This window comes from Pecten maximus, chromosome 19, assembly GCF_902652985.1.
Source record: "Pecten maximus chromosome 19, xPecMax1.1, whole genome shotgun sequence".
NCBI classification, from domain to species: Eukaryota; Metazoa; Mollusca; class Bivalvia; order Pectinida; family Pectinidae; genus Pecten; species Pecten maximus.
The window spans coordinates 17,511,766-17,529,975 of record NC_047033.1 but is presented as its reverse complement, the minus strand read 5'-3'; the positions used below and the strand labels follow the sequence as shown (position 1 = coordinate 17,529,975).

Below are 18,210 nucleotides of genomic sequence, written 5' to 3'. Positions count from 1 at the left end.
TAAATCGGCAAAAGTTCCGGCCTATCACAAGGAGACTTAACACGAACATACCGCAGCCTCCCAAAACACACATACGCACTCACCACACGCATACATGTCGCACGCACGGGAGGCCGTCCTTAAATGACCTTAGCTGTTAATAGGACGTTAAACAAAATAAACCAAACCAAACCAAACGTTTGAAGATTATAGCCTATTTGACCTTTAAAGAGGTGTTTTTAAATCACTAAATACCAAAGTGAGCGGCGCAGACACTCTTAGCCTTTTCTTTTTTTGAAGTGTTAGTCCAAATTTTAGTCCTAGTCCAAATGATGATGAGATTTAATCGGTGTTTCCTATGTTCTACTTCAATATTAGATGCACGACGGGGAAGCGCGACGCTTTCAGTTTTATTTGTCGGTGAACAAATTGTCGAATTTGATATTTGCGTCACGTGGTGAATAATTACTGGCCCGGTCGGTAAACTAAGGTATTTAGAGTTAGTGTATAATCCTAGGTGTTCACCAGGGAAGTGCTCTATAAGGAAACTTAACTGAAATCTTACATTTGTAATAGGTAAGTGATTTTCTTTGCTAATACCTGTAAACAATCTCCAACGATTGCACGTATTTATCGTAATATCGTTAATTTAGCAGTAGTACTACCTTTTGTTGGTAACCGTTTGATAACACACACAGACATCGCCTTGTAACTGGTATATGTTTGTTATTTCATGCTATAAACACATTAAATACTTCACAAATGCCAAATGTTTTCACATAAAATTTGTATTTAAAATTACCTTTTTTTAAGTAAATCACGTTTAATCTCGATAAATAAGTTGAAAGTAGCATATCTCTAATGTTAATTTCTAAATAATTTTACTGTAACCATACATATATAGTATTTACACGCTAGATAGTCGCATGTTCTATGTGTTCAAATATGATTTTTTTGTTTTGTTTGTTTGTGTTTTGTGTATATGTTAGATGTATTTAATGATTTGATCAGTGTGGGGCGTGGTCAATCGTGTCAATGACTCAGTTGACGTGGCTAGAGTTGATATGACCAACACAGAAACTGAGCCCTTGACAGGATTGATCGGGCTACCAGGGAACTGAATATTTGTGTGTGTGGGGGTTTGGTTTGGGTGGATGGGGGTGTCTATGTGTGTGTGTGAAGATAAATGTTTTAAAGGAATATACACATATAAGAGTAGATATAATATGTTTTGATGATAATGATGTGTCTGTAGAACAAGAGCGAAATGAGATACCAGTAGTAAGACGATGTTTCTGTTTCTTTCTGGGTATATGGTAGTTGATGTATGTTTATATGTCTATTTTTTAAATATAATATAGATATCTTCAAAAATAGAAAAACAAATTAAATATAAAAATAAATTACACGCTAACATCGGAAATCATCGTAGCCAATACCCGATATATACATTACAAACATACATCTAAATAACATATAAATAAGGATTGTTGGAATTATACATGTATATATTTATTTTTAAAACTTTATGTGGTCTAGCAGGCCATGCTGAACGACACGTAGAACGAATATTCATACCCTGCCTACACTGCTCTCCGGCAGGGTATGAAGTCCCTCCCATTACCGATAGTGTAGCAAGCCCCGGGCAGTATTAGCAGTGGTAAAAATTTTCTCGGATAAAAAAAACACATGTAAATTGATGATTCTGGTATCTATTATGAATATTCAAGCAACAAACCTGCACATTACTTCAAATGTTTGACAATAAATAGTAAAATCCAAAACGAGCAAGACACACGGAGATATCAGTTCAAACATACCGCCCTCTTTGATACAAGTGTAAAGGTCAATTTCCTTATAAGGAAATCAAAATAAATTGATGCTAATGAGGTTTCCCGCGAGATTTCAACAGAAAAACTTATTCGGAGTAATATATCTCGGTAAGGAAAGTCAATTCATTCTGAAATTATTTAATTACGCAAAGTAAGATTCGCTTTCTTCACAAGAGTTACAAAAGAGTGGTTTAATATCTCTGATTATGTATTTATTTATCGTAGTAGCGTCATCCATATATGGATCACGGGTTCCATATTTGGGTTAGAATCCTCGCGAGAGTTCTTCGAGAAGTATCATGGCGGATCACGGAGACAACTACGAGCAGTATGATATCAGAATATGCGAATTAAAGATTTCTAGATTAGACGGTAGGCTAATACATTGCAAAATTGTATTAGAAATGTTTAATTATACGAACTATTACTCCAAAGTTAAACGATATCCGCTATTTGTAGCATTTTCGAGCTTCACTGTTTTGCTAAACGACATGTGGCGCACATTTCTTTTTAGAATTTATAGTTACTAATTTGGTATTAGGTTGTATATGTTTTTAATAGACAGCATACATATGCAAAATATAACAACACTTACCTACATATATACGACAAAAATATCTTTTAACTCCATAATCGCAGAAAACACGATCGCGAGCAAAACACATTGCCATCACACTGCAGCGGAAACACATGGCCGGTGATAAACAATGAACCGACCGGACTCACCCAAGACGGATATTTGTAGTTTAAATAATAATAAAAATAGTACATGTAAAAAAAAAATTCTAAATATATATTTATATATTTCCATTTTTTCCAAATCAATATCAGTGAACAAATTGTGTTGTGCTCCATGCAATTGAATTTCTCAAATGGACTTTAGGAATAGATCTATATGTTCTTCATCAAAATGCAAAACAAAATGTACATTAAAAAGTCTCGAACACAATATCAAGTTAAATAAGAAATTAATATCAGCTATGTCAGATTGTTTTTTCTTCTTATTGCAATGTTAACAAAAAATACTGCAGCTAGCAAAACTCTAGTAAAGAAACAGTATTATGAAAAATCCATATCTAACAAAACTCAAACTATCTCATTCTTTAATTTCATGTCAAATTAGTGAATTTTATACAAACTCATTCGAAAAATGGAATCAAAAGTTGTATTTCATGGAAATATGTCGTAAGTATGCCTTAATTACTATAATAGATTTTACTCAAATTTAGGTAAAATATTTGATAATTGTTTAATAAGTTGCTATTGTATGTTCAATAACAATTAAAGTTGATTGTATTAAAAAAGGTATATTTTTTTAGAAAAACTTTGGCTAGTTATCATTTATTTGAATAGTTTGTGTTTTTGTCATGTGGTAATTTGAGTGTGAGAAAATGAGATGTGTATCATATGTCAGTTGCGTGGCGAGTGAGAGCCCCCCTGTGCGGGGACTTGTTTATATTTTGAAGGCTGACCTCAAGGCCCCAACCTTGGCAGCCTTCCAATTTTTACATGTTCTGGGAGATTAAATGTTTGTGTGAAAAAAAAACACACACACAATATATTCATTTCAGAGCCCATACTTTTCGTCACTTGTCATGTTTTACCTTTCACGTCTTTGTGTTGAATCTACGCTTGATCACTTTATTACTGGAAATGATAAAAACAATATAAATGACAAATAAATCCGCCGAGTGTCTTGTTTTAGCCAATGTTAATATGTTATATACATCAGAATGGACAGTCAATAGTTAACCATGAATGTCCTATATTTATTTTACAGGTATTCATTGATACAACATTGATTGTTCATGTTGTACTTTAATCACACCTGGTTATACAAAATGTATTTTTGTTATCATGTATTCTTATTTCTTACCAACACTGTACAATGTATTTTGCTATCAATGATAAATATGATTAAAATCATTTCATGAACAGTTTTCATTTCATATATCTTTAATATGAGGGCACTCACGCCGATCAAACCTGACGTCGGTCTATGTATAAGCTGGTAAATTATACGATTTAATAATAAAAAAAAACATTTGTAGACAAGAAAAGCTCCTTGTCATCTTCGTGACAGTCGAGACAGGTAACTCTTGAAAAGATGATTTTTTACAACACTTATTATACAATTGATACTGGTAAAATATTTATTGTACAAGAAAATCTTATTTAATGTCCGTTAGTCTGCCGCTATTTAAATGTTAGTCAAGCTCGCAGGCATTCCAATAGGTTTTTGTCACCTGTTAATTTCTTTCCGACGCACCATTCCCGGTCAAAATATAGGGCTCTTCTTGGGGTTGTTTGTATTCATGTCTTGGTGTTTAATTTGGAGTTAGTTTTGCTAACTTGCTATTTTTGTCTTGTTGATATTTGGGATATTTTAAACTTGTAATCGTCAATAAGTATAGTTGTGATATGTGTTAAGAAGCGAACATCAATATCCATAATCAAGATATCCAAATAATTAAGACCTGATTCTGTCTATTATGTTATCCGGCAATAATTTCAAGTCCCGTTCCTTTACACAAGTAAATCTACTCTGTGTAAACTGGCATCGGCTTCGTTCTGGTTCAGTGTGCTTCTGTGGTTTTGTAGACGCCCGGTTGGTGTTTACATATTGTCGATACATTGACTACATGTCTGCATTGTCAGCCAAACACCTGAACTCCTTTCATGTGCACCAACGGAAAAAGGAAACACAAGGTCATTTTCGATTTGGGTTGTTATTTTACATGATGTTTTGATGATATGGTCATTGTGGCGGTTTCTCAATTATTTCATCGTTCCTGAATACATGTTTAGGAATTTTGTTGTCTGGTCATAGACGGTGTTTGCGTGAATAGCGTTAAATCAGGGGTACACTACGCCGTTTCCTGATCCAAATCAGTAGCGTGTGTGCCCTGCTCTTGCATTGCATCAGTCGCTGATCTTACTCTCCTTAACATTAAACCCACGTAGGTTTTTATTGCCATTATTGCCATGGATACCATTACACTCCAGAATAAACTCCAGAATGGCGCGCTTCCAAACTGTATTGTCTAGCCTGTCCCACAAATGGGGACATATCTGGACAGTAAAGAGGCCAATTAAAGACATGGAATGTCGTTTTGAGCAAGAAAGTCAGAAAAAAACCCTGGAAACCTACGGCCTCGTGTTGTCCTGCAGCAACGTAATGATGGGTTGATGGGTAAAAGGAAGAATGTATGGTCTCAAGACCTGATCCTGATATCTTACTGCTGTAATATTAAAACGGATACCGACGAGAGGTGTTTTCTCGCCTTGAGATATCCCTGCCCATACCATTTTCGTTACACAAGCCGTCCGAAATCGGTTACGGATGTGCGAGAGACGTATGCCACTATATTTACGTCGCTACGTAATACTTATAAAATTGGGAGTATTTCTTTGAATGGGAATTTACACTTCTTGACAATGTGCGACCAGTTTATCATAGCACGGACACAGCTTGACTACAGCGACGTATATGCGACATTACAAAAATCACTGCTACCTACCTCATTTGGATACATTGAAAAAGGATGACAGATGACTCGTGCATTAATTCTTTCAGTACCGTTGTCGACTATAGTCGACATAAAAATGTGCTCCCTTCCCCGTTGTCGACTATAGTCGACATAAAAATGTGCTCCGTCCTCCCCGCTGTCGACTTTAGTCGACAGACTAAGTTGACGTTTTTAAAGTGTTGATTTGTTGACAGCATCAACCGATAAATACAATTACCAAATGCAATGATTTATAAAATGTGTTCAAAGCTTTTGAAACAAACACTTTGGTTGTTAAATAATTTTTATTTCGATTGTTTTACGTGTTTTTTCGGTAGAGTAATAGTTGATTTTTTCTCAATATGTTCTTAATGTAAACAATATGGCGGCTTGCTACATTTGCATTTTAGATATCAGTCTAGGACGTTTCAGAGTGATAAATCTGATCTAGATATTATTTTGTTAAATATTTCTTAATCATGTACAAAGATAACACTAACCTTTCTGTTTCTATATGAAAATAACAACACACCAAAAATGCACATGTAGTCTGTCATTTTGTTTAAACTTCCGGGGGCGAGCCTAATAACTACTTCCGGTACGAAATCCGGAAAGAACACAAAGTACGGAAAGAGTTAAGACGGAGGCGAGTTTTGTTAAAAAGAGAGACCTTTCAAACAAATGTCGTAATAAAAATGGTTAATTGTCGATATTGTCACAGTTGATAATAGAATGATGTGTGCGAAAGTTATAGCCATGTTAACATTAACATTTTGAACCTATCTTTTCCATTATAAAATTAACATTGCTGCACAGTACGAATGGATAAAACAAAGATAAAATGTGGTTTTGTGTTTTGTTTGTATACATTGATTACATGTAAACAACACAACTATATTATAATTTCATTCTACCTTCAATGATAAAGCAGACCCTCTACACTCCGAAACTCCCTACGAACCGGCGAAATTGTAATCTCCATGGTGTCCGGTTTGGACAAAGTCCACTGTATATTATAAGGTGCTTCGATTACAGTATTTACTTGAATTCAGGCTATACACACATATATATACTGAGTTATCTCAGTACCATAGAGTTTTGTTATATTTTTATATAGACTATTATGTAAATAGAATAAACACACGAGGCTGGCTATTTTTATACCATTATTATACCATTCCAGTATGTGTTTATGTTCAGATTTGAATATATTATTGTAATTCATGGATTATATCGGCCATATCGGTAAGTAACTGGATATAAACCATGTACAAAAATTGATCTCGGGTAGAGACTGGGTATTACGGATAATAAGTTACAAATGTACGTGGCAGCAAATGAATGGAAGTACTTGGACAGAGTGGAGAGGGCAAGGACATGTGACCAAGAGAAGGAGGATAGAGAGGAGGCGTAACGATAGCGTGACATAGAGGACTCTAGTCATCTGTTAGACTTAAGGTGTAGCAGGAAAAAAGACAATGTCAAGATCAAACTCCGAGGAGTCAAGGTCAACGTTACTTCGACCCAAACTACCCAAGATTGATGATCCAATGGATGACATGTGCGCTTTTAGAGCGATTTGAAAAGTTTGCTATCGCGTTCAGACATACGAGCCGTGCGCCTCAGTTCACTGGTAAAGAATTACACGTCTATTCAAACATGCCATCAACACAGAATAATGATAATGATTTATTGCAGAAAAACTACTCGTAGACATGAACAATATATGGAAGCTTGTGGAGGAAGTATCACAAAATCTGGCAAGGTCATCGGTTATACCTCAATAAGGCATATCAGTCATCATCTCTTCATATCCGCAGCAGCAACATGAGCGAATGATAAGACAACAAAATATGTGAAAGATATATCGCCTTATATTATGTAGATGGAGACTGGATCGGATCGGAAACACAGAATGGAAGGTAAAAGGAGACCGGCAGCACTTTGTTAGTCTCTGTAGAAGAAGAAAAGGGCGGTAATAGTGGAGTGTTTATGGAAAAGGCAAGCAGTAAGAAGGAATCAGATACAGCGGTAAAGGAATTATAACGAGTAGAAGACAATTGAATGCCTGCTCAGCTTGGATATATGGTATATATCCCGGTGCGTGTTTTGAAGGACACCGGATGTAGCTGTCAGGGAAGCGCTTGTAAATCCTGACCAACTTACCGACAGGGAATTTTCATGCATATATTGGTGTATTTATGTGGAAATGTTATGGTTGAAGGAATCATCACCATGATGGATGACAATTTGTGGAGAATAAGGCATGCACAACAACTAAAGAGGAAAAGCAAGTGTGGGGTTTTTTTCTGCGTTGTCGGTTATTACTGTACCGAAAGTTTGTGCAAAATTTCGCGGATGTCGATAGACTTCAAAAAACAGTACAACCAAATCAAGTAGACTGGGAACCAGTAGAGGCAGAAGCGTTTAGTGGTCTGAAGGACCTCTAGTATATATGGATCATAGTCTATTGATGTAAATTCAGAAAAGTCAATAAGAAAACAGTAGAATTAATTGATTGACTTTGTTTCTGTAGAACTACAAATTCTGCATCAAAACCAATAAATGATAAGAAAATCTACCTGCCGATTATTCCAGTAGGCTGATTCATATTTTAGAATCTGTGCCAGCAACAGGATTAATTCAATAGTTTAGAAAACGTGTTATTTGTGTATTTTCTTAAGTGGAGGATAGGCAGCATAAAAAGCAATAGGTTGTATGTAGTGCATGTAGTATATGTTGTGTATCTTATGTAAAATCCTTTTTTGAAATATATGGACATGGTGTTTAAAGACGATTTGAATAAGTACGGGCGCATTTGTCGCCCTTATTTAGGCTTCTAGATAGATAACGGACGAAAGATTCCATGAAGATTGGAGCGTAGTTAACAGACGGCGGGAATATCGACATTTAAAATGTGAATGTTATGGAAAAAAGGAACTTTTCACGGACTATGAAGACAGAATTACGTTCTAATGCCGTTTTGCTTTTAACTTCTTGTGATAGTTCTGAATCCTGTAGTAACCGGGTTTTTTTTATTTTGATAGCGTACTTTAACAGATACAGTTCACTTGTCTTTGTTGATTTTATGTTATTGATTTTAACTTTTAAAATCTTTACCTTTGTTTCCCCTTACGACCATACAATTTATATGCTGCAACACATGATCACAACGACGAACAGAAATTGTCCCTGTTGCATTTCGGTCCACACCTTTGTGTGTGGAAGATATCCTGTCGTATTTTGGACCCACGTTACAGATCCTGTACAAGCTTGTTTTTATAAAACAAATTAGGACAAACTACATATGTATATAACAAATACACATTATGTGATAGAATATACGAATTATAAATAAATAGATGACATGCGTATCACAATCCCACTAGAGATTCCTTGATTATAAGCCTTGTAGACAGACTGTTAGACCTCATTGTTTGCCGTTACCAGGCATGCCACTTTGATATCCCTGTGAATATTGGAACCCTTCTAGATTATACACACGTATATCATTAACGCAAAAGAGAATTTCAACCAAATCTGGTCGGATATATACGTGGGGGAGCGCAATCATAATTTATATAAATGAGGCTGGTCAAACCTTTCAGGACAGAGTGGCGCAGCCCCAGATCGGGAACTTTACTAGAATTTTGCTTTTAAATGCTTATCTCCTTTAATGTCTTAATGGATTACAACCAAATTTGGTCTGAATCGTCAGTGCGGGAGAACAGTCATAACTTCCATAAATTAGGCTGGTTCGACCGGAGGGGACTGAAATTTTCACTTATATGCCACTGTTTGAGATATAAAACCTGCGTCATCTTCATGTAATTCTTTTAGATAAATAGTTGTACAAATATTTATTGGTTTGTTTAAACAGCAGCTGTTCAAGAATGTACCAAAATGATGATAATAGACAATATTTATTTAGAGTAAATTATGGCGGAACCTCCAAAGCGTGTAGCGGTTATTGGAGCAGGAGTTGCAGGACTTAGCGCACTCAAAAATCTACTCAATTCAAAGAAGGATTATGTCCCGACATGCTTTGAAAGAGGAAGTGACGTTGGTGGACTTTGGTTGTATGACAAGAACACACATATCGATGACAACGGAATGCCTGTCTTCACAAGTATCTACCGGGATTTAATGTAATTATGAACAAAACAATAAAATGTAAAGTCAATGATTAATCAATAACACAACAAATTTTCACAAAATATCGAACCAACGACTTTGACGATTTTATACTGTATGTGATGAAGATGTTTAAGTTGTGCAAATCTTCAAAACTAAATGAGGATATATGATGTCGTATTCAGATCGTCATACGTATTGTATTTCCTAAAATGACATTGTTTTCCTTATCAGTTTTATGTCCATATAATAAGTAATCCTGATCAAGTGTGAATCACAAATGTTTTATTTTCAGTACCAATATTCCAAAACATTTGATGGCATTTCCTGATTTCCCCCATAAACCTGGACCGTCATTCCTTTCTAGGCCTGAAGTTTGCGATTATCTGCAAAGATATGCCGATTTATATGACCTCAGAAAGTACATCAAGGTACAGTTTAGAGTATGTGGAGCCAGTCTCATTGCATTGCATGTAATGATGCATTTACTGTTTAACACATTTTGTTGAATATATTTAATATTCTGCCTAACGAAAATCTATACTAGACTATCAACACATAAACTTATTTTCAAAATAGTTAACACGTACACAATTTTGAAATTTTTAAAGCTGTAGGTATGTCCCACATGATATGATAACCAAAAACGCATTAATCTGTTTAATGTTTGGTCTGATTCTCATTTGTCAGGCTTTTGTTACCCGAATGACCTTTCAGTGTTTGTGGGCCGTTAAGAATGCTATTACTAACTACCTAGCATGCAATATTACATAATCAACCAGTAATAACAAAAGTTGTATTGCCTTAAGTATTGCAATTTTTTACCATTTTTAAATAAAAATAGTTAAGGATTCAAATAGGGGTTGCTGCAGGTCTGTAAGTTTATCGAATATGAATAATATAGATTTATAAATCAAATAATAAACAAAGAAAGTCGGTTTATCATTATTATTATTTCCTTTTTACCGTACAAATTGAGAATGTGTAAAATGCTACTATTTCTTTAATTTTGCATAGATGAACACGTTTGTTCAGGATGTTCGCCCAAATAGCAAAGATTGTCATACTAAATGGACATTGAGCTATGTCGATGTGAGGAACAAAGACGACGTCCTCACTGAAGTATTTGATGCCGTGATCGTATGTAATGGGTAGGTTGTGAACTTGACATGAGATAAAGATAACCTTTTTTCCGTACAGGGCACAAAGAACATGACAAATTTAATCAAATTCGATTTTTTGATGCATGATCAAGTATGGGTTTATTTATGTAAGATATTAATAGTTACCAACTAAATCGATATATTTGAGGCTATTATAGATATATATGTTGGCTACATTATGTAAATGTAACATATCTATCATTTTGCAGATGAATAGTTACTTGGAATAACTTTATTTATCATTTTAGTAAATTACAGTTCTCATTACGAAAATGCCAAGCACGCCCAAAAAATGAGATATTTTAACTCTGCATATCTAAGGAAAAATAACAAAAACAAAAAAACATTTTTTTCTTGTAATAAAGCATAGGGATGTAATTCACATATATATGTTATCATGTCACAAATACTCGATACTTATGTAAATCAGTGTTATATGTCAAAGGTAATTTTTTGTTATCTATTTACTTGTGTCGCAAGTCATCACGAGAAGATGAATTCTCCAGAAATCGAAGGCATTGAGGAATTCCAAGGTGAAGTATTCCATAGTCACCATTACAGGACTCCGGAGAACTTCAAGGGCAAGAATGTTGTTGTCCTAGGGGCGTCCTTTTCTGGACAGGATATAGCTGTCGGGATGTCCGCGTATGCAAAACAGGTATAAACATTTGGAAAACTACATGGATATTCAAATAAATACAATCATTTTGCTTTTGTAATGCATTGTCTGTATACTGAGAAGAGAATATAATCAATAAACTGCTCTTAAAACATTTTTTTAGGAATTGTTTTGGATTAAAATGGTGATTAAATATTCATAATGAAGGAAAATGATCTATCGATTGATTGTATCGTCATAAATTGTCTCCTATGCCCAAAAAGTATATATGTATATCATGTATGTTTATTTTTTTTTAGTTAATTCTTGTAACAGTATCATATTTAATCGTTTTATTCAGGTTTTCCTCAGCCATCTGAAAGATACTCTCCAAACGTCGTTGCCAGCAAATGTCGTTCAAAAAACCGGTATAAAAAGGATGAAGAAAAGCAGAGTTGTGTTTCTCGATGACACAGAGGCAGAGGTCGACGTTCTTGTGTTCTGCACTGGTTTTCTAACCAACTTCCCATTTCTATCCGAGGACATCGTCCAGGTAAATTCTGAACGTGTCACCCCAGTGTACAAGCACATCGTACACATTAAATTCAACACTCTGCTGTTCGTGGGTATCCCTCGACTACTGTCCTATTTTCCACAAAATTTCGAGATAGCGAAAGTAGTAGTTGCCATTTTGGACGGTACCGTCGCGTTACCTCCAGAGGATCAGATGATAGAGGATGCTGAAAATGATTTCGCTGACAGAAAACGAGAGGGACTTGATGACACCAAAGCTCATTTTATGGGAGATGGGGATCGCCAATGGCGCTTCAACAAGGATATAGCTAAAATGGCTGGACTTGATCCACTCCCTACGGCCTTTCAACGTCTCTGGGACTATGTTACGATTCAAAGAGATACAAAGTTCCTCACTTTCCGCAAACAAAATTTTGAAATAACTGATACTGAGACATTTGTAGAAATAAACTGACACTGACCCCGGAGACATGGTTATGAGTTTAACTATTGTTCCATGTAAATAGGATCGTGTTATAATCCGAAATTATATCATATAACCTAAAGCATAGACAGAGGCATATAGGATATACTTATATTTATGTTGCTTAATCTAGAAGTAATTGTAACTGTTATAGGTAAACACCCTATGTGTACACTTTTGTTTCTGTATATGTATTGTACATATTTTGTGAAACAAAAAAGAAGGCCAGGCAAGTTAGCTCTTACAGCGTCCGAATTGGTCTGTTGATTTGATTTTGTTTCGGATTCGGGCTTAAACAAACAAAATAGAAAAAACTACAATGTGTCATTTCCCTTTTTACAATATTGTAAGTTCTCAATAAGCATTTAAAATGAACGTATGCATTGTATAACGACTGCCCTTCAGGTCTGCACATGTTGATAGGTGATTATCAAAAAAATAATTTAAATGATATACAAGGATATTTCTTATCAGATGACATAGCGTGATGCAGAGAAACTCGTATGCTTAATATATCATATCATGTTTTTGATTTTTTTGAAGTACGTACATTTTGTTGGAAAGGTCAACAGGAAACATTGTGCAAATTTTGAACAATTATCTTTGATGTGGGAACGAAATGTAAAGTATGAACTTGCAGGTAAATCTAAATTGAACAGCACAGATTATTTAACCATGTCTAATTTTTGCAATAAAATGTAACATTTCAAATATAATTAATTTTGTCATTTATTGAATAACTCGATTGTAATGATTTTACAACAAACAATGACTTTTCCGGGCTACATTGGGTTTGGTTTGGTTTATTTTGTTTAACGTCCTATTAACAGCTAAGGTCATTTAAGGACGGCCTCCCGTGCGTGCGACATGCATGCGAGTGCGGATGTATGTTTTGGGAGGCTGCAGTATGTTCGTGGTAAGTCTCCCTGTGATAGGCCGGAACTTTTGCCGATTTATAGTGCTACCTCACTGAAGCATACTGCCGAAGACACCCAGCAGGACACCCCATCCGGTCACATTATACTGACAACGGGCGAACCAGTCGTCCCACTCCTAATATGCTGAGCGCTAAGCAGGAGCAGCAACTACCATTTTTAAAGACTCTGGTATGTCTCGGCTAGGGGACAGAACCCAAAGCCTTCCTCACAGCGGCGAACGCTCAACTAAAGGCCAAAAGTGAGGCATCGTCAAGGGAGACATTAGGAAGAAGAAAGTTGTTAAGAAAGAAGAGAAAAGATAAGATCCCAAATTAAGTCGCCTCTTACGATCATGCAATGGGGGCAGCAGGTACAATTCTTACGCCCTACCTGCAGGGCAGTTCTGGGCTACAACTTGAAAACAAATATTAAAACGATCTGTACACGCATAAAGCACGTATGTTTGTAATAAAATTTAACATTTCAAATCTAATTAATTTTGTCATCTATTGAATAACTCGATGGAAACATTACATGCCTGCTTGCTTTTTTCAATTTTTTTTTCAAGTTTCATTTTATTTCAGTATCAAAGGCCTCCAGCCCACTTTACATGTAAATGCAAATATAAGTATAAGTAGTTCCAACTGTAAAGCAGTTATCATTATTTAACTAATTATAAATACACTAATTAATAAGCATAAGAGAAAGTAACATGATTTGAGTCATTTAATTCATATACATTGCACCTTACAGCATAATTTACACAATACATCAAATAATTAATCATACAAAGAAGTAAACTCACAAATAGTGCCTTTAGATATATTTAATGAGATTAGATGGATCTCTCGTAATATAATTAGAGAGTAAGTAGCATAAATATCATAAATGCATACAACACAATTGTATATAATAAATGTATTGGATTTGGGACATAGTCTTCACGAGCTTTAAATGCTCGTATCAAAAAAGTACAAAAAGATCTACAACACCGTACATCACTCACTAAGATAGCAAACTTCTCAAGTACATCCAAGTGACTCATACTTACAGGTAATTTAAAAAACAACTCATTTCTGAGCTCATCATACCAAGAACAAAAGCACACAAAATGTATATCATCTTCAAGTACCAATCTCCTGCAAACATTGAGACAGTATATACAAAGTCTGTCATATCTGGGAGTACCATTCCATCTACCTGTTTCAACCGCAAGATGATGATTACCACTTCTGAAACGCGCTAATACAGTACGTATATACCTGTTCATGTTTTGAATAAGATAATCTTCTTGACAAAACATACTTTTTAACTGCCTATATGTACATAATTTGACCATTGTTGTTCAATATATCATACTATGATTGCAAAAAGGTATCTACCAACCTCGTTTAAACAGTTTGGAGAAAAACAGAAATGTCTCCAACACCCTGATTTAGCCAAGCTTCATTAAAGCCCAGACTTTATTATACTATAGTATTTGTCTCACATAAGTGGCCCAAGTTATTCTACCTGCAAGATCTAATCTATACAACATTTCATAGCAGGCTTTTGGATACCTTATAGCTGGCATAGACATTACTTTCAGCCAGTATCTTACTAGTCTCAATGTATATATACCATGTAGGGGGTATCTCCCAAGCTCACCGTACAAAACATTTCTGCTGGTACTTGAATTGACGCCTAAAACTCGTCTACAAAACTTCAAATGTACAGATTATATTGCATCACTCCGGGCAAAACCCCATACTTCAGTACTTTGGTTTGGTTTCGTTTTTTTTTTTTTTTTAACGTCCTATTAGCAGCCAGGGTTATTTAAGGACGTGTCAGGTTTTGGAGGTGAAGGATAGCCGGGATACCCGGAGAAAAACCACCGGCCTATGGTCTGGACATTAACAAAGTATAGGAGTTATCATATGATCAAAAAGGTAAAATGCTGTATAAACTTCTGAATAACAAATGAAGCTTTTTCAGCTTGCTGTGCAAGAGTTTTACAACACAGACCCCATGACATTTTTGGAGTAAGTTCACAATTTCAATCTGTTCTCCTTTGTAAAACCATTTTTCATTACCTTTTACAATTTCACCTCTTCTAAATACAACAATCGTGGTCTTATCCAGGTTTACTTTCATACCATATTCGTCACAAAAAGTAGATACACAATCAATTTGTTTCTGTAACTATCGCACTGTATCTGCTAAACTTGCGATATCATCAGCATACAAGGATGTAATGTTGTGAACATTTTCATTAATAAACACACCTCTGCATCCATGGCTGTCCATTAATTCAAGCAGTTCATTTGGAAACAAAACAAAATGCAGTGGACTGCCCGTACAACCCGGCATTGTGCCCACTGAGCAATTGACAAATTCAGATAAAACAAGTTTGTCTACCTTCACACAGGATTTTAAGAGAGTACATAGATGATATGATACAAGAAAAAATCTACCTTTGACATTATTTTTCAAAAGAACATATCTAAGTAATGTATGCTGAATACTGTCAAAAGCTTTTGAAAATACAATATAAACTACCCTTGTGTTTAGTGATGTACATTTGTACAATAGCAATTGCTTTTATATAGATCAATTCTTTCTGAATTCCACTTAAGGTAGACCGACCCTTCGGGTTTCCTCTGATAGATCTCCTTAATTTTATTTTCATTTCAATGTTAATTATGCTCTTATCACAAAAAGCACATAAAAAACATATCTCACCACGTTCGTTTTACTACCAGGGCCACATAAAGATACGTATTAATTAATAGCTGAACCATATTTTTAAGGACTTTGATAGATTTTATCTTTCCCCGATAATATTCACCTCAAGCATAAAAAGAAGTTTATATCTTATTTATATCATCAGTATGAGCAATATCATTCATAATTATTAAAAAAAGAGAAGATTCTTTGGGTGGTTAACAAAATATGGCTATTTTTATACGAAAAACATGTTATTTTTAGTGAAAAATTGATTTGAAAAAATACACGTTTATTTTTTTCCTGAAAAAATGAACAGAAAAATGACCCCCTTTTTTTTGCTTAATTAAAAATTTCAGATGTATGCTTTAAGAAAATAAAATAAAAATAACACCTCACCATATTACTTTTCACACTATGGCCGTTTACTTTGCTGGTACCCCAAAACTTTTGCTTCAAGTATTGCTCAAATTACCAAATTAGAGCAGTTATTTTGGAATCTGAGATTGATGATTTTTTTTTGTTAAATCTTTACCATTTTCTTTCATAAATTATATTGTAATCTATGTTACTGGTGCTTTTTTTTTTGCTTTTTTTTTTAAAGAATTTTATTTGTTTGATTTCCCAAACGCAATTAACATTTTCCGGATATTTTCCTCTTTTCTTGATGAAAATTAGAACATTACACTAACGGTCCTTCAGACGCTTGCTTCTAATACGCCATGTCAAACGAAGCGTATCGGTGATACAGAATGCCAGAACATGCACAATATATGAGCTTCATTTGCAGCGCTAAACAATGTTACTCGAGTGTCGAGTGTCGAGCGTTCCAACCTATGCGATAATGCAATTTGAATGAAGGCAAAGCCTTAGAAGAGCGCAGCTATGACAGTAATCACTCACCGTAACATGTATATACTACCACATTTTCAGATTTTAGAATTTAGGGGGGGGGGGGGGGGGGGGGGGGTTAATTTAATTTAATTTAATTTAAAAGAATTTAAAAGAATGACACACAAAAAATAGGCCAAAATATAATAGGTGATTATACCACTTTTTAAAAAAAATCTAAATCTAAACATGTAAACACATTGTAACATAAACTATGTATTACATCTAAACATCTATACATGAAAGTATATATGAAAATTCCTTAGCCAGTATGTAAATCCCATAGCCCAAGTCATTTTTCCATAGACCCATTTTGTAAACATATTGTTGAAATGTAGCATTACTGTCACGCAAACGCTTGCATCATCCAGTAATAACACGCTATTATGGGTTAAAAAACCTCTATTTTAAGCTCTGATTACATATCATCATTTGTCAGAAAAAATGGAATGTTGTTTACATGGATTGTAATGTATGTCAGGACTCAAACTTTTCATAGCCATTGGGGCCAACACTAAGAAATTTTACATAGACCGACCAGGTTTTCTATAGCCTCTGGCCATCGGACCACCTTTACTTTCGAACACTGCTGTAACAGAATTGTTTATTGTTTGTCCTGATGTGAATTTCATTGTCTTTACTTTGCATTGTTGGATTCCAAATGATCGTGCACTTAATAATGGCATCAGTATTCTACTGCCATATTTCTTTGCTTCTAACAACGTAAAAGGGCAGACGATACAACAATATTTTCATGATATATATAACATGAAAGCGAATTTAGTGCCTCCGCAAGGGGTTGAACCCGCGACCCTCTGCTTACTGCTCCGTCGCTCTACCGACTGACTTAATGGAAATTCCCCCACCTGAAATCACTATGTACCCTATTTTCAATTAAAACCTGCCTCACTATTCCTCACTTTTCAAACGAGTTCGCCCCGAACACACATTAACCCAGGTTTTATCCCCAACGAAGCCTCTCATTTTCATATAGCTTGCACTTGGAATGGTCAACCGATGTAACAGAAAAGCAAGTAGTGTGCCTCCACCGTCATCGAACCGCGACCCCAGGCTTTACTCACCGGGTTCAATCGTACTGACCGGGCGCCGGTGCTTACACCTGGGCATCGATGAATTTTACACCCTTTTGAAGTTCAAAAATAGCAGGTAAATGCAAAATCCTGCATTCTAGTGTATTTCACGATAGATTCATACCTGGTGTGTTTTATAAAAACGAGATGTTTTTTAATGATTTTATATTATTATTTCGCTGATTGATACGGGAATTCGTTTTTTAAGATACCCTTACTTTGACAGTTTTAGGGGGGGGGGGGGGGGGTAATACTCATTATCCATTTAATCATTTATTCCACTTTACATCGCTCGCATATATAAAATTTAAGTTATTGATGAATTACCTGATTAATTGAGTGTGTAAGCATCAAACGCTACTCTAATAATAATCAAGCTGGCTGAAGTGCTTACAG

The 18,210-nt window shown here is 35.2% G+C and overlaps 1 protein-coding gene and 1 long non-coding RNA gene across 2 annotated transcripts; one reads left to right on the top strand and one right to left on the bottom strand.

Annotated features, from left to right (window-relative positions):
- Window positions 1–368: 368 nt before the first annotated feature.
- Window positions 369–13,096, top strand: LOC117318042 (flavin-containing monooxygenase FMO GS-OX-like 2). The gene is made up of 6 exons (XM_033873044.1): window positions 369–555; window positions 9,252–9,468; window positions 9,750–9,885; window positions 10,472–10,605; window positions 11,098–11,275; window positions 11,577–13,096. The coding sequence occupies exons 2-6, from the start codon at window positions 9,260–9,262 to the stop codon at window positions 12,201–12,203; spliced, it is 1,284 nt and encodes a 427-aa protein (XP_033728935.1). The 5' UTR covers window positions 369–555; window positions 9,252–9,259; the 3' UTR covers window positions 12,204–13,096.
- An 844-nt stretch (window positions 13,097–13,940) lies between these two features.
- On the bottom strand, window positions 13,941–16,077 carry LOC117318095. The gene is made up of 2 exons (XR_004530298.1): window positions 15,656–16,077; window positions 13,941–15,611 (listed from the first exon to the last, which is right to left on the bottom strand). It is a non-coding gene; the product is annotated as an uncharacterized LOC117318095 (long non-coding RNA).
- Between the last annotated feature and the right edge of the window lie 2,133 nt (window positions 16,078–18,210).

Excerpts from the sequence above, each read along its gene's own strand:
- LOC117318042 (XM_033873044.1), top strand. The coding sequence starts at position 9,260 with ATGGCGGAACCTCCAAAGCGTGTAGCGGTTATTGGAGCAGGAGTTGCA. Across the intron at positions 10,606-11,097 it reads GCCGTGATCGTATGTAATGG|TCATCACGAGAAGATGAATT; the intron begins GTAGGTTGTGAA and ends TTGTGTCGCAAG. Across the intron at positions 11,276-11,576 it reads TGTCCGCGTATGCAAAACAG|GTTTTCCTCAGCCATCTGAA; the intron begins GTATAAACATTT and ends CGTTTTATTCAG.